Genomic DNA, 17,022 nt, shown 5'->3' with positions numbered 1-17,022 from the left:
TGAGATTTTAAGGTAGGGAAGAACAATGACATTTTAATAGAAAGGTGCTTTCATAAAAACAAAACAGAACAAAACAGTGGTAAGTGACAGAAGAGATGCTCTAACTACAGATATCCATAAAAACCAGGATCCAAAATACTTACAATACGAACAAGCCAAGCCAAGGTAGAAGTAGATGTAGAGTAGTGGGTATTATAATGATAAGGTGGAGTCTGATCATCTTCCCATGTCTCATACCGTTCTGCATAGAAGACAGCTCTCTTTGGGTTCAAAGCACCAATAGGCTGTAAAGTGATAAGAGGTCAAATATATTATCAGCAGTCTGATATGGTATAAGTTAATTCTGCATTAAGATTCACTGCACAGGAGACTCTGCAACCAAACACATTCAATGCTGTAGCAACCCCTGAGATTGCTGTAAGCTTAGAGTTTATTTTCAAAGGCTTTGTGTACTAAAAGTCTTATGAGTTTCCTTATTTTAACTGACAAATATAAGTGATCCACATCTGCAAACTTTCAAGACCTTCTTGAAGCATAAGTTGTTTCCCAATTAGTTCAGTAACATTCTTCTGGAAATAGACTTCTAAAACTGCATTTAAAATGCATTGAGGCCAAACTAATATTTCTGTTGCTGTCATTCACCATAATCACACAGCTAATGAAAACTGACTTTTGCTCGCACAGGATACTTTGTAATGCGCAGTTCATGATGAAAAGATTTCACGCGGAACTGCTGATGGTGTCTGGTGATCCTAAGCAGAAATACTTAAAAACCATGCATAGTCCTCACGACTGGGTGTACTTTCTGACTGAACAAAGCCACGTTTTACTGAACAAAGCAAACAAGCTTTGTATTTGAAAACAATAGAATGTGGAAATTATTCACAAATTCAAAGCCCATTCTGAGTGAATTTAAAGGACAATCTATACAAATTAGGTGAAAAGCAAAAGAGATGTAAGGCAGTTGTAGGAACTATTTGTTTTGGTATGGCTACTTGAGGAATACAAGCTTTTTATGATTTTTCAACCCACTTTATCTCAGAAGTTTTTGCAAACAGTATTTGTTACTGTATGATGCAGAAGTTACTTGGATAATGAAAATACAGATTTTAGCTTTTACAGTAAAATTAACCAATCACACAGAGTTTAATACTTAGAGGAGAGCACACTTCCACACCAAATAATTATTTAAACTTCTTGTAGTTTGAAATTATTACTTGATTTGCATTAATCAATGTTTAATTAGAATTGATACTATTAAAGGTATTAAAAATATATATAGGCAAGGGCTTTGACCAGGTGCTAACAGTATTTTCACATTTTATTGCACTGCACAATTTTTCTACTGAATTAAAATCCAAAGTAATTTGGAAAGGAAATACCAGAACAAGGCCAAATCTCTGTGTTTCACTACACTAGATATATAACAAAAAAAATTAAAGCTGCAAGTATTTTATTCTTTCAGCACTGCTATGTTTTTTTGAGATGGCTGCTTAAAAGGCTGACATAGAACATGATATTTTCTGATTTAGAGCTTGTTTTGAAATAGCAGTCTTTGGTGAGCCTTTATATTTTAAAACATTATTATTTCAGTATTTTTCACATTAAGCACTCTGGATGCTTAATACTTTGCTGTGTCATGGAGATGTTAATAGTTTTCTCATATGTGTAAAATGATTGAGTAATCCCAAAGGATCGGTGTTATCTGGTGCAGACTGCACTAAAAAACCTCACAAAACATTCTTGAAAGAGAAGTATGAGCCATTCCCTACGACCTCACAAAACATTCTTGAAAGAGAAGTATGAGCCATTCCCTAACACTTTCCAGGCTCATTTCCCAAATACTGGCAATAGGAAAAAATAAATATTTGCATTTTTGTTATACTTGGTTTTGTTACACATCCTGCCAGTGTCAGGAAACACGCTGGCTGTATTATAGCCTTCAAGTTATCATTATATAAAAATGGTTGTTCAACAGCTTCCTTAAAAGAGACATTCTTTTCCCATTAGACTGCCAAACTGTGTGGATATATGTGCACTTTGCTAAATTATATCAGGCTTTGGGTTGCTTTGGGAACTGGATGGAACCTGCTGACACCACCCTTATTAAGGTACTGTGCATCCACTTCTCTGGCAGAAAAAATTCCGGTCCCAACTGCACATTTCAAGAGCTAAAGCAGTATTTCACACTGTAGTCTGTTAAAATGAAATGTTCACCCCCTCTGAGAAGGGAACACAAAATAGCAGACAAACTGGGGAGATTGTATTTGGTAATGGAGAAATTGGCCTGAGAATATCTCTTCCCTCCACTACAAAGGTGCATCTTATCCTATGCTGCAGTGAATTCTGAGGCTACGGAAGACAGAGACATCATATGTCACCTATTATTGTACATATAGGTTTGAAGGCATAGTGAAGAATGAATATGATGATTAACACAAGATTGAAAATATAGAAAACTCCTGGCCTTTTCAAATGCAGTTGATGCTGATTAGAAGTCTTTCATTAAATAAGCAATGTGTTTTCATTATTCATATGTAAATTGACTACAGCAACAAGGCCTGTGAGGTATAACTGACGCTCAAAATAATTATGAGGCATTTTATTTTATAGAATAGCAAAATTTTTATGGTGGTTTAATCACTACCTTTAAATTACACATTTTTAATATAATATTGTTGTATTTAATAAACAGGTTATTTCTCTCAACAATTTCACAATAATTTCTAAATCCATATAAAATACTGATGCAAACATATCATCATGTTTTCTAGATTGTTCAATGCTACTCCAATTTAAAAGATAAAAGGTATAATAATGTAAGATCATGCATTCTCATTTTCACATCAAAATGCCTGTACTTGTAATACAAGTACCTAAAATAATCTACCTTCAGAACATACATGATTAATTGTACTAAATGATAAACCTGAAAATCTGTATTCTGGATTACCATCACACAATATTCTTTTCAGAGTCAATACCCTTTTTTTTTTTCCCCTTTCAATTACTTTAGGATTTATTTGAAGAAAAATCCTGAAATGCACGAAACATCTTCTGAATAAAATGGAGTCGAAGTGCAATACCAATGAGAGTAATTTCTGTTCTTGCATGACACTGTAATTTTCATGGGAAAATCTCTGGGAAGAATCGTTTTTGGTGTCCTTTCCTGAGAGAGGGGGAGGGAGGGAGGAAGAACTTTTGTCTTCAGCTACAAAGTCTCACCTCAACCTCTCAGAACAGATCCTGTATTGGACGAACCAGTGATCTTTCTGACAGCCTGGGATTTAGGAGACATGGGTTAATTTCTCTCATTCCACAAGCCTTTCTAGTGTCCATGAGGAGACTGCTTAGGTATGTCTATAGTTTGCAATAGGAAGGTGAGCCAGAAGCCCCTGAGCTACTCTAGAGGGGGCAGTGTGCAAACATGGCCCTGTTTATGCAGAGATGACAACTGGGATCCCAGAAGTGGCACAACTGTCTCAATGCAGCACTGCCTGGGGAGGAGAGCTGGGAGCTGCCCATGCTTACACAACTCTGCAGCTTCTACTTCAGCCTTACATAAGTTATCTCTGGCCTGTGGTGAAGAAATACAAGAAACATCTGATCTCCCTTCTCTGTGCAGTCATGGAGACACTGATGTGATCCACTTCTCTGCACATTAAAGGACATCTCTCCAGATTCAGGAAACCATACACATTAAATGTTAATGGAAAGATGGAAAGTGCTCAAATCTCTTTCTTGTTTTTTGTGGCTTTTTTTTTTTTTTTTTTTTTACTTGCTCTGGTGTTTTTATTGCTGTTGAGCAATTTAAAAACTTATTGATTAACCCCAAAGAGAATAGCTTTTGTATACCAAAATTACAGATACTTTCTGAAAGAAAAAAAAAACAAAACTCTCCATAAATAAAATAGCAGGGAGTAAATTCTGCAAGGTCTGCCCCGGCTTCTTTAGTGTTATTTTAACATCCATGTGGAAAAATGCTGTTAATCATGGTAATGGTATGAGTTCATCCTCCAGTAAAGACAAAGATTTCTGTAAACACCTTAAATCTCAGTTTTATAAACTACCAGCTAACCCAATTTTACTCTGATGAGATACGGGTTCTATTAGATGACAAGTTCTGCAGTAATGGTAGTCTCCCACATTTCTTGTGAAATGTGTAGCATATATGGAGTTTTGGTCACTTTTCATAGCTTTACTATACCATTCTCAGCCTAGAAGGTCAACTACCTCAGTTTTAATCTAATATCATGGCTATAAAAATTTTATTTATGGATCAATCCCTGTAACTTTACATAATGGAAGAAAATAATATTATTTCCATTTGACTGAGATTCTGTTGGTGTGTGCACTGATTAAAATTACTTGCCCAAACAGTACAAAGGCAATGCTCAATCTATATACTGTCTCAATCCATATCTTAACCATAAGACAAAGACAGAAACTGAATTATTTTTTAAAAGTTCTTTTCACAATGTTTTATAGGATGCTTTTTCCAAACACACCATTTATCTTTTCATTGCAAAACTCTCTCTGTAAGGACTCATATTAAATAGAATTAACTTCCCACATAATGGTTTCATAAGATATTCTTTACTCCAAACAAACAGAACAGGTCACTGTATCACAATGTCTATTCAGTCACTTCTCTTTTGATTTACTAAAACTTTCTGCTTCAGTATATTTTATGTTTCTTTCTTCCATTTAAAAATAAGGCAAGTATTTTCTGTAACATTAAAAACACACTACTACATCTTTCTTTTTTTACCTGGCTAATCTCTTTAGATATCTGGCCTTTGAACAAGTCAATACATATTGGCAATACACCTTTTATCTAGTGTTTACATCCACTGGATGTGTTATGCTAGTTCATGTAATATCTGTTTGCCAAATAGAACTATATTCTCTCATGAGAGCAGAACTGAATGTAGCATCCCATTTATCTAGCCACTGAAATATTCTCCTTAACTTGACTCTAATTTATGCAGCAGCTAGCTTATCTGTTGGAATTTTTTTGTTTGTTTTGTTTTGGTTTTTTTTTGTTTGGTTTTTTTTTTTTGGTCAGTTTTTCTTGTGATGTACTGTGCAAAATTGTAGCCCAGTACAAAGGTATATTGATCCTGGCTTTATTTGGCTCCAGCTGAAAACTGACTGAGCCTTTCCTGACTGCTTGCTTTTTTATTTAAAAACACCCACTGAACAACAACCTATAAATTGGATGTCTTAGGATGATACTTTAAACTTGAAAATATATTGCAATTGCATCCAAATTAGTAAACAGATTTTTCTCCAGCATCCTAATATGAAAAGCAGATATCAACAATATCAAATATAAGAGCATATAAGATTCATAGTACCAGAGCTTCACTCAGTAAATGAACTGTTTATTTAAGAAAAACACATGTTTAATTGTGTGGCTTTAATTGTGTGTAGTTTTTCTGCTGATGGAAGAGTTGCATATGATAAAGAGAGAAGTTTAATTTTACAGAAAATTATTTCATTTTTCCAATGAAGGGCTCTTAATAAGCCCATAAACTCCATTCCACAGCATATACATTTTTGGAAGTATTAAGTGTGGTTGCCTTGAAATATTCACACTTGGATGTGTTCATTTGCATTATTACATTTAGAAGCCTTGGGGCTTTATCACTTCCTTTTCTTGAAATGGCACAGTAATAAGTGGTGGTTATGCTTATCACCACCCATCACTCAAATACCTTCTATATTAACAAAACATAATTTTTTCCACTCAATGAATGGGTGTGTGATGTTTCATACACATGTCAATATTAGTATTACTTTGCCTGGTGAAGAATCATTTTATTTAACAGGATGTATGACTGGAAGTAAATGAGGAGAAATTCCCGTTTACACTTTAATGAGCCAGGACAATGCAGCATGTCAAAACCATGCATTCACTACAATTTAGGAGTAAAATTCATACAGTTTTATACAAACAAATCATACCACATTTTAAGTGACTTGAACCTCACAAAAAGTCACTGTATAGTAAGAGCTGTGTACATGTTTCCTGGACTAATGTTTAATATCCTAAGTATTCTTCTAAAGGAAATCTCAACAAAGAAGAAAATAAGCAGATCACCTGATGGTTTGATACAGAAAACATAATCTATGTATCTATGACAGTCTCTTTCATTAGCTTTTGATCCTGTCAAACAATAAATATAACCTTTAACCTTGTATATGTAATGAATAAAACTTGAAGCTACACTGTCTAATGAACTGAGAGGTCCAATATATCCCACTGCTATGCCACATTCCACGCCCATGAACCCTGGTTTTAAATCTAAAACAATACGTAAAAGGAAAAAAACCAAAAAGCTTTCAGAAGAGAATTTCTAAACATGTAAAAGAAAAAGAACAGAGGAATTTTCAGACTAATATTTAAACATAATTGTTCTAAGAGAACAAGTAACATCTGGATGTAAAAATACCGTAATAAGGAGTGCCACATAAAACCAGAATGAAATGGAATGGAAGGAAAGGACAAGCCACATGTTCAAGACAGCTTTGCACTGATGTAAATATTTATGTTTGGACTAAATGCAAAAGTGCATGTTTTACTCCATTACTGACATCCTAAGCAAGACAAACACCCCTAATTTCATCTCCAAAAATCATATGAATTGCATTTGATATGCATGTTTACTTAGGAGTTGTGATATCACAAAGGTAGTATATTATATTTTATACAGAAAGCCTGGAAGCCAAACATTAAAAAATTTGAAAAATTGTGTAGTTAATTATCAGAACTGACACTGGACTATTGTACGAACTTTGAGCAGGAATACACAAAATATTTTTAAAAGCTAGATTTAGCACCTACATTTAACTACAGAAAACTATTTTAAACCAAGAAAACAAAGCATGGTAGGCGACTTCTCTTTAAATTTCATTGCTTTTGTTGGCTTTTACTATATATGCAATAGCGTTAAAATTATAAATAATTGCAATAGATTTTTTGAGGACTATTAACTGCTTAATGGCAAGGACAGAGGCTTTGTGAAACTAAGAAGGGCAAAACTTACAGGGAGACAGAAGGTCAGGAACTGACAAAGGAGATTTTATCCATCAACAGTTTAGCTGGAGGTTCTGATCTGCCATCAAATATGCAGGAACATCTCTCCATTGCAGGGCAAAATCTGACAGAAGGAAGTTGCTCCTCATGGAAAGGATACTGAATGGGCCTGCCCCAGAGGTCTGGCTGAGGCCTGATAGCACAACTTCCTTCAATATTAACAATAAATTAATAACTCCTGCTTTTAAGCACCAGACTACTCAGGATTCACTTCCATGAGAAAAAAAAAGAAGGGACTCACAGATACCGGACATTATTGAAAATGAAAACAGAATTGAGAAGGTAATACCTCAGAGACATTTGAATTTTTAAGATTTTTACAGATAATGCAAAAATTGAAACAGAACGCAAAGTAACATTGAACAGCCCAAGTCAAGCATTCCATACTAAATGGCCACTGCATTTAAAAATAAATCATTAACCTATTTTCCTTTTAAAACCACGGTGAAAAGAAATCTATCAGATATTTTCATAACGAACACTGCAAAAATTAACAATTACAACCCTTTAATCCTGAGGTATTCCACAACACTTTACAGATTTCACATGTGTTTTCTCATACATCCATGGGATAAATGGAGCCTAGATATTGCCAGAAAGGAAAGGTCATTTTCCTTGACTAGTTCTGTGTAGGCTTTTCAGTGGTCAAAACCCTAGCTGTTCCAGAGGAAACCACTGATAGCTTTCGGTAAGTTTTCAAATTGGCAAGAAAAGGTGCACATTGCATGGATTCTTGATGAAAAATAAATAGTCGTGGACTTGATTTTACATTTCCTTTTGAGGAGAGCACTAATAACAGCACAGTGATACTTAATAAGCTATACATGCACTAATTCCATAATGAGTCTTTACTAACTCATGAGGAAAACACATCTATTCAGCTATCACACTACTTCCTGTAGCAATTACATATTTTCATAGATTGCTATAAAAATTTGGATTGAACCAAGCTAAATACCTAGAGAAGGACTCATGAGACACTGTCTAATCTTGCTGCACTTCACCACATCAAGTGCTATTAATATGTCCAGAAAGTGAGTTTTAAAGATTTTGAAAAGTGTAAGCACCTTAATGAAAGGTTTATCTTTCTGAACAACTCTAAACCAGCACTACTTTTATACATGCTAGGGAACAAGCCAGTGAAAAATGATCACAGGTCTTTTTTTAAGTCACGTCTGTGGATCTTTTATTGTTCTTGGCACAGATTTCAATGGTGTTACTGAAAAACACATTTGTGAAACATACAGATAATACTGTGAAAGGTCAGAAGTTTTACATAACCTAACGGAAGTATCAAGCAATTTATTTCCTTTTGAGGCATACTGTGAATGTACTGTAAATTCTGGGTTTATTTGCTTATTTATTTTTTTATTTGTCTAAGAAAAAAAAGGGAGTGTAAGCTTAGGTGTCTCTATCAACTATTATGAATTCAAGTCCTACTCAAATTATTTTGGACGTCTTACAAAAGCAGGCTTCCAGGAATGGCTACAACACATCTGGAGGTACTGCAAGCACACTCTTTCCAGCAGAGATGAAACTGTCAAATATCCAGGGCAGGATGTCTCCATTGCTCCCCAGGATGTGTGCTTGCAGGGAGAGGAGGAAAGAAATCCAGACTTAAAGCATAAACCCCAGAAACACTCATGTCTGCCCAGCAGCAGAAGGGAATGCAGGGTCTGCAGCACAGGACTGCAGAACAGGCCTTGGGGGTCATTTTCTCCTCTCCAGCCTCACTCCTAAAGGCAATGAGTGACAGCTTCCTGTGGTTTTGAGCCTCACTCAATTTGTACAAGCAACTTCCCCCTCTTGGCTGAGGAGCTGTGGTAAGGATGCAAGAAAGCTGACACACCAGACAACAGAAATCTCGCACTGGGGATGTTGCAGGACTATACACTATCTTGCCACCTTCACTGGCAAGAGAGTGCATACACCTTGTTGATAGCAAACAGGAATGATACTTCCCACAGCTCAGTTTCGAGACCTCTTTTTTTTGGTCTTTATTTTAGCTGGCCAAAAGTAGAATCCCTCCATATGTTTCTGCAATGCTTGGGCAGGACAGACTTTCTCTGCAGTCTGTTAACACAACCAGAGTACCACAACTGGATATTGATGACAATGTGGTGCCATTATAGAAAAAAAAAAATAAATCTAGGAATTTTTTTATTGTAAAGGACTAAGTGCCCAAATCAGCTTGGACAGAAAAAAACCCAACAAATAACAATAAGGATCAGATACTCCAGGATCTAAACCACAAAATACCCCTTTACTAACTATTAAATCCAAAGAAGGTGCTGATACTACATTACTATTCTAGTCACTGCAAAATAAAGTGAAATATTAGTCCAAGCTTTTTTATTTCCAAAGGATCAGCTTTTATAAACTAAGACGCATATTTAGTGAGATCAAGTGGTGTGATGCACTCCTGTTCCATAAGTCAGAAGGTACAGAGCAGTTGCAGATTTGGAACCAGATAAGTCAGGGACATGGAAGCAGCATAACATAGAGATTCAGTATAAAATAGTTCTAAAATAGAAACATCTATTTCAGACTTTTATGAGTTTAAGATAAAGACCTTACTTAACCAGACTATAAATATAAAACAAAATGTCTTTCTAAAAGGACTGGCTGACTGTTCTTTAACAAGAATGAAGCATACCTTTGAAAGATCTCTGAAGTTGCCTGGAAGGGTCAGATCTAACTCTTCAGACTCGTAGTTTGTTAAAACCCACGGAAATACAGGGTATTGGTTCAGATCATTGTATGTTCGTCCTATTGAAAAAGAAAGTTTTAAGAATTAGGAAAAAGTGTCCACTTGTCCAGCTAGAAAAAAAATCTAGTGGTTATATTTGTTGCATCACGTTCCCAGTTCCCATCACTTTGACAGAACCAGGTATAAATCTTCCAGACAAAAGCAGCCATTTAGGTGCACTAATCTTGAACCAGAAGTCAACACACAAACTGAAAAACTATAAAAAGCCCAGTATCCTTTAAGACCAACTAAAGTGCACCATATACCAATAAACACTTTCTTTTTTATTTCCATTAAGATATTTTTATATCATGAATGTAGGAATTCAAAAGAACTAGACTATTACTTTTCTACCGACTTCATGAAGCATCATAGCTGGCAAAGATAAAATGAGACTGCAAACAGCAATGGGGTAAATTTGAGGTTTGCAAATCTAGGTCTATCCTAGATAGTCCATGCTAGTCCATCATTCCCTATGGTTCTTCACTGAAGAAATGGTGAGATTCCATGGCAACTGTGGAACCAAAGTGATGAAAGTCATGTTTGCTGTAACACTATTTTTAATCACTTTGAAAATTAAAAAAACCAGTTCACTCATGTAAAAGACAGACCTGACTACCCCAGGCCACTATCTTCAATCATGAAAGAAACACTGCTGTGATCCCAGCAGCTCAAATGTGCAAAAACCATCTATAGATACCATTTCAAAAGAACAATCTTCAATGAAATAAAAATTATTAATTCATCACAAAGAAAAGTGTGTTTAGGAAAGGCTGTTATTTTTGTATTCTCTAGTATTTAGTAGAATCTAACATTTCAGTGATAAGACAAATGAAATTTCTTAGTACAGAACTGTCCGTCCTACTGCTATAGTGAGAAGCACACAATATGCAACATAAGTCTCAAAAAACAAAATCAGGTCATAAATATATGTGTGTGTGTATTTATATAATATAATTAGCAGACTGAAATAATCCAGGTTAACAATTCCCAGTCCTGCAGCAGATTTACAGCCCTGTCTCACTAACTGCTTCCTTCCAGATTCTGGACAGATTCCTGGGGTACAAAACCCACCACAGGAAAACACAGGCTTCCTTGTTCTGAGTAGCAGTTGCAATTCTCCACAAAAAATCAGTCCTGTTTTAATGAAATGTGAAACTTTCACTGCTCTACAAATATCTTATTTTTTCAACAGAAGTTGATGAACAAAAAGCATGTTTTTATTTTGTACAGAGTTTCACTGAATACGGGAGAAGTGCATATTCTTAATAATTGTGTATCCTCATTTTTACACTCTGAAAACATAGATGTTCACAAAAATGCAAAAAAAAAGATTAAGGTGCAAATATAACTTTGTCAAACAAGCAATTCCAGTACTGTGCACTACATACACAAAAAAAAAAGATGGATAGAAACAAAACCACTTCTTCTTTAACATCAACAATGAATGAACGAATGAATGAATGCAAAACAACTCTTAGACAGAACAAGAATGTTTCAAACAACTATATCAAGACGTATACCAGAATTTATCCTTGTAAGGGAGGAAAAGGAAAGGTATGCTCTGCTAGAATATTTATTCTTTTAGACTTTTGGGAGGGGGCTCTATATGTTTTGAAGGAAGAAAAATCTGCCTCATTTTTCACAACCTTCAAATCAGAATATTATTTTCTTCTTTAGCAAGAGTTTAATTGCTTATGACTTGTAAACTTTCTTGAGATTATCAAATTTAGGGTGCTTTAAAATAAGGCCTCTATAAAACTATCGCTTCATAAAATAAATATTTTTCTCACCATCAGAGTCTTTAATTAAGTTAACAGAAGAGCATGCAAAAGCTGTCACAATAGGAAGACATTTGTGTTTATGCAGTGAGCAGATGAAACGAATTTTGAGATCCAGGAAGAGAATGACTGAGAGGACTGCAGTCTATTACAAAGCATAAGCAAAACTGAAGATTCTGCAGAATCAAAATTTGTATGGAAAAGAGCTCACAATAATAAAAATCTTCAACTGTAACCATTTTATAGAAGTATTTAAAAAGCGAGAACATCTTTTTGCAAGATTTTGAAAGGAAATGTTCATACAAAATTATGTTTTATTTTGAAATTGAGATTTTTTTCATATTGTGATTTCATTTAATTTTGATACTTATTTCATTCATTTCATATCAATTCAATGTCAATATTCAGTCAACAAGATTTTTACTGTTTGTTCCCATTCCACACAGGAAAATCATAGGGCAAGGAAAAAGCAATCCTAAGCCTTGCTGGCTCTTTTGCTGAGGGGTTACTTATACTATAGACACATGAAGAAATTATGTGACATTAGCTACATGTCAGAACACTGCAGTAACTCCTATTTTTTACCTCACAGTGAGAAATTATTTGAAGGAGCTTCTCTCTCAGCCTAGGTAGGATAAGTTGCAAATAATGAAGCCTTCAAGATTATGTATTTGGTAAATATAAGACTTGTGAAAAAACCTAAAATATTCTCTTCTCTCCTACTTCAATATTTCTAAAACATGTTTTATTTATGAAGAGAGTAACTACTAAGAATAGCTCTTAATTTGTTTAATAAAAAAGATAGTGATTTATTTTTTTCAATTCAACAATTTCCTCCTTAATATCAACAAATAAAACTGACTCAAGAAGATGAACCTAATTTAAATTGTAAAAGGAGACCAAACCTACAAGGTAAGACCACACATCTGTATTTATCTGAGTGGAGGACAGTGATCTAGACCTATAATAGGATTACAAATCCCTAATTCTAAACACGCATAAATATTAGTGGCTGCACTTTATTAGAAATGCTGTCTTGATCTTTTCTGGCTTCACAATTGATTATTTTCAGAGTAAAGTCAGCAGATGAATATACTTAGCCATCTCATCAATTGTCTGGTGCTTCCAACAAGAATTATTTGGTCCTTTCTTTAGCTAAATAAATATAGAACATAAACCTGTATGACTATTGGTAGTCCCTATACCTTTTCAGAGCCTTCAGATTTCCCCTCAAGTAGGCTTACAGAGATTAATATTAAAGGCTGAATATTAAATATCGCAAGCCCTGTGACACTAATCTACTTGAACAATAAAAATGAGGCATAGTAAATGAGATCTCAGAAATACTGGATATGTTTCTTCATTAAAAAAAAAAAACCCACTTTTTAATTAAACCATCCAATTTAATGTTTTTATATGGCACTTTAGTTTCTAAGGTAAAGTGAGCTAGAGACAGCTGACAAAGAAATTATAACTGCAATTCCTTGGTGAAAATGTTAATGACAGCAAAATATTGTTTAATTAGATGATTGCAGCATCTGGATTAACACTCTTTAAGAGCGATGTTCCTGTGCTTGTCTGCTTCTTCACACTTTACAGACATTTTGTCATCTCTAGGTCATTAGGAAAGAATTTTTAATGATTTTTCTAGAAGTAAGTAGTTCGAGTTACATCTAATTAGATGACAATAATAAGCCCAACACATGCAGTAGCTAAATATATACATAATTAACCAGTGAGGGCTTGTACATCACAGAGTAAAAAAGTGGAAAATGCTAAGCAGGCAAAAAAAAAAAAAAAGGTGAGGGGGAAGAAGTTCATCTGAATTTATTACCTAATTGAGGATGTCATTTTTTTCCATAAACCTTTAAAAATAATCCCTTTCCACTAGAAGAAATTACTCACAAAAATTATGGATGCAATTATTCTTCATTTCTTTTAAAAGCAGTGGCATGTAGGATTTAAAAGAATTAAAACTCCAGTAAATACAAATGCAAGCACACCTTTAATGTACTGTAATTTGAAATCAAACAGCAGAAATTAGTTAAATACTGAGAAATAGATTTGAAATCTAGACTTCTAGCTAAAACAGTGAGCACTGCAATGATATTAAAAAACAACTTCTTGTTCCTACTCCTCTTGATACCTTTTGCTGTAGTGGGATTACTTTTAAGCACTCTTTTAAACAATCTTTTAATTGAGAATAGTAAAAATTACTTGTTTCCTGTATCACCCAGAGGGTTCAGTTGATATATATGATGGCCCCATGCAGAGAGGACGATTAGTATAACCACAGCAAAAACAAAAGGATCCCTGAAAATGAAGCAGGTAGAGGGAGGAGGGGGGAGGTGACCAGGAAGGCTTATGTCTATCCTGCCAGGACAAAAACCAGGGCCATGGAGAGTATAACACTGAGACTGATTGATAAGTAGCAGAGTGCAGTGTTTACCTTTGGGAGGAAAGCCCAGAGCTGTAAACATGATGAAATATGCTCGAGACAGAAAAGAGGGCAAGAAAGAGGTGAAGAGCTTGGAAACAGGAGAGGAAGGTGAGAAAATAGCTGACTAGAGGGCCAGAGAAACAGGTTGAAACAAGGCTTTAGAGAGTTTTGAAGATGGAGAGAGATTTTGAACTGAAATTGCAACAAGACATCAGACCAATGCAAGTGCCAGCAATCACACATAGGATTGGATAGGAAATGATCTAGAAAGAAAGATCTTTGAGAGCTGAAGTAGAAGTTATTAAGCATATAAGATCTGTGAGCACAGATCACAGCAGAAACAAGTAATCTAAACATGAAGCATGGCAATGTTTCTAGGGGGTAAAAGGATGATGTAAGAATTAAAGAAAATGTCATAGAACAATGGATTTTTTTTTCAAGAGGATACTTCAAATATTAAGGACCTATAGAAGCCAGGGGCCATGCTTCTCAGGACAGACATACCAGCAAAGCAGGGAGAGATTTAAGAAGAGATTAATGTATTTCAGTTGTTCTGTTATACAGAGACCAATCAGTCTGTGTAATTAACAGTATTAATAAAAAGGCAAAGGACTTCTTGTGGGAAAGGACACCATTGCATGATGTCACAATGAGAGAAATAACCTGGTGTCAGAACCCTCACTTCTTAACGTCACTCTTCCAAGGCTACTGCTTCTTGTGTAACTTCAGAGGAGGATAACAGAGAAACATGAGTGCTTTCTTACTCTTTCGTAGAGGGTTAGAGACTAATTAAGCACCATTGGAAGGGAAAAAAAGGAAGCTACAAAGAATGGGCAGAAGATGTGCTAAACCACTTTGTTAGTTGGCCTCTGCTTGAGAAGAAAAAACAGTGAAATGACCTTACTTATCACCCACTTACCAGCAGATAAACCACAATTCTAAAGTGTCAAACCTCCATGTTTCTGACTAAGTTACAGCTCACATTTGCTGAATAAGCCATTAGGAGCTTAATGGCAACATGAATAATAATAAAAAAAAAAGAGAATGGATACATTTCTCAATAGCTGAAAACAATAATACCATTAGAGAATAAGACGCTGCTTAAATAAAGAGTTATATACTAAAACTAGGTCATTGCTGCTACACTAACAATTACTGGCAGAGAAGTTGTAACTTATAAGGAGAGATTTCTTATGGAATCTCATTACAAAAGAGTATAATTAGGAGTGTAATTGTAAATTGGATTTCCAAGAAGAAAGAAAAGAAAATACATCTTTACTTAGGAAAGGAGGTCACAAGTATATTCATTACTCTATTTTTGTCTGCAAACTAGAAAATCCTGTATTTTCTTCTGAATGCTGAGGGTCCTGTCTGCAGTACATGTAAGATTTTGTGTCTGTTTAACACAGGTGTACTTGGGCAGTTACCAAAATCAGGGCAACAAGTAGTAGAGGTTCTTTGCTTCCAGTACTGTATTTCTGGTGGAGTTATTAATTTTGTTAGTGCTTCATCAGAAAGCACCTATTTGTTGTAAGGGAAATATTTTTGAGGAACACCTTTCAAAAAGACTTACAGAAATGCAGGCGCAGCTGTAAAAGCAGTGGTGTCACTCAGACTGCCTCATAGCTCTCAACCCTGCAGTTTCCCAGATCTTAGGCCCTGGTGGTACAAGGCCATGCAATGGTGGAGCCAGGATCAGCTTGGGGATGTGAGAACTTCTGGACTTTCTGACATATATTTCTTTTTCAAAACTTTCTCCCCCATGACCGGATTTCAAGTTCATGTGCACTCTATTGTGGGTGGGTTTCTGCCTTGCCAGGAACTTTATGAGGAGATTCTTAGCAAATACCATCAAGTACTTCATGAGTTTTTGGAACTGAGCTTTTTAGATGAAGTGCAGACTTCATTAAAACTAAAAAACCTGGTTGATCTTCCAAAAAATAACTTGAGGGGATTTTTTACTTCTCTCAAAAAGTTGAAAAACTTTGGGTTTTTTTCCAAACTAAAATAAAGAGCTTATTGTCATGTATAAAATTGCCTGTTGGGTTTCAGTCAGCTTTCATTCTCTGGTGTTATTTTCAGGAAAGGTTTTGTGTGTGTCATTGGCAAGTGCAGCTACCAAGGATAAATTTTATTCTATTTTTTTTTTAATCCCATACTGCTGAAAGGTGCTATGAGATGGTAGACAATGCTGTGAAATGAGCAAGGTATCCTAGGCAATTAACCAGTGAGATTACATGAACAAATGAGAATTATCTGTAAGAGACTGATACCAATAAATCTGCTAGAAATAAAATGCCTTGAATCAGCTAGAGACACTCCTAGGGATAGTAACCAAAGAGTTTTTTTAAAACAGGACAGAAATTCATGGACACACACCAGAAATGACAAATAGTCAGTAATCCTTCAAACCTTGGCCATAGCAGGTGGAACCTGGAATGCTAATATCAAGTCATCCTGTTACAAGGCAGATGAGTGACACTAAATGATCTTAAGAGAATCCTGTCTTGTGCAATCACCCCAAGCGTTTGGCTATGAAGCCGGCCCAGCAGTACTAGTATCAAACAACAGGTCTAAAAATATTTTTGTTGAGACCTCTGAGATACTCTGAGGGAATCTGCTCAGGCTGAATCTTGTTAACTGAGATATTTTAGTGTGTTACTGCAATTCTAAATGACTTCAGACATAATGCTGTCTTCCAGGTTTGTATGCTTTGGTGAGGTACCTAAAAATAATGACCTTGGAGTTTTAAACTGATTAAAAATGAAAAAAATAAAAAGGCTTATCTCTTGTCTTCTCTCATTTAAAGAGCTTAAATTCACTGCTTACAGAAGAAATGAATACATAAAAAGGAAATTACCAGTGAAGGAGAGTTCTGTTGGTAAGGTATTGGACAAGGACTGAGGGGACCTAGGCTAACTTCCCAGTTCTCCAGTAAATCCTCCAAGTT

The 17,022-nt window shown here is 35.2% G+C and overlaps 1 protein-coding gene across 14 annotated transcripts in view; it reads right to left on the bottom strand.

Annotated features, from left to right (window-relative positions):
• Window positions 1-17,022, bottom strand: part of NBEA (neurobeachin) — a 455,021-nt gene that overhangs the window by 73,488 nt on the left and 364,511 nt on the right. For all 14 annotated transcript variants that reach the window (XM_038127945.1, XM_038127964.1, XM_038127973.1 and 11 more), the window contains 2 exons: window positions 9,759-9,871; window positions 144-284 (listed from right to left, as the gene is read on the bottom strand). In XM_038127945.1, the coding sequence (XP_037983873.1) occupies window positions 144-284; window positions 9,759-9,871 (254 nt within the window). The remainder of the gene's footprint in view (window positions 1-143; window positions 285-9,758; window positions 9,872-17,022) is intronic.

Source organism: Motacilla alba, chromosome 1, assembly GCF_015832195.1.
Source record: "Motacilla alba alba isolate MOTALB_02 chromosome 1, Motacilla_alba_V1.0_pri, whole genome shotgun sequence".
In the NCBI taxonomy this organism is placed as follows: Eukaryota; Metazoa; Chordata; class Aves; order Passeriformes; family Motacillidae; genus Motacilla; species Motacilla alba.
The sequence above is the reverse complement of the archived record's forward strand: the minus strand, read 5'-3'. Positions and strand labels throughout refer to the sequence as shown.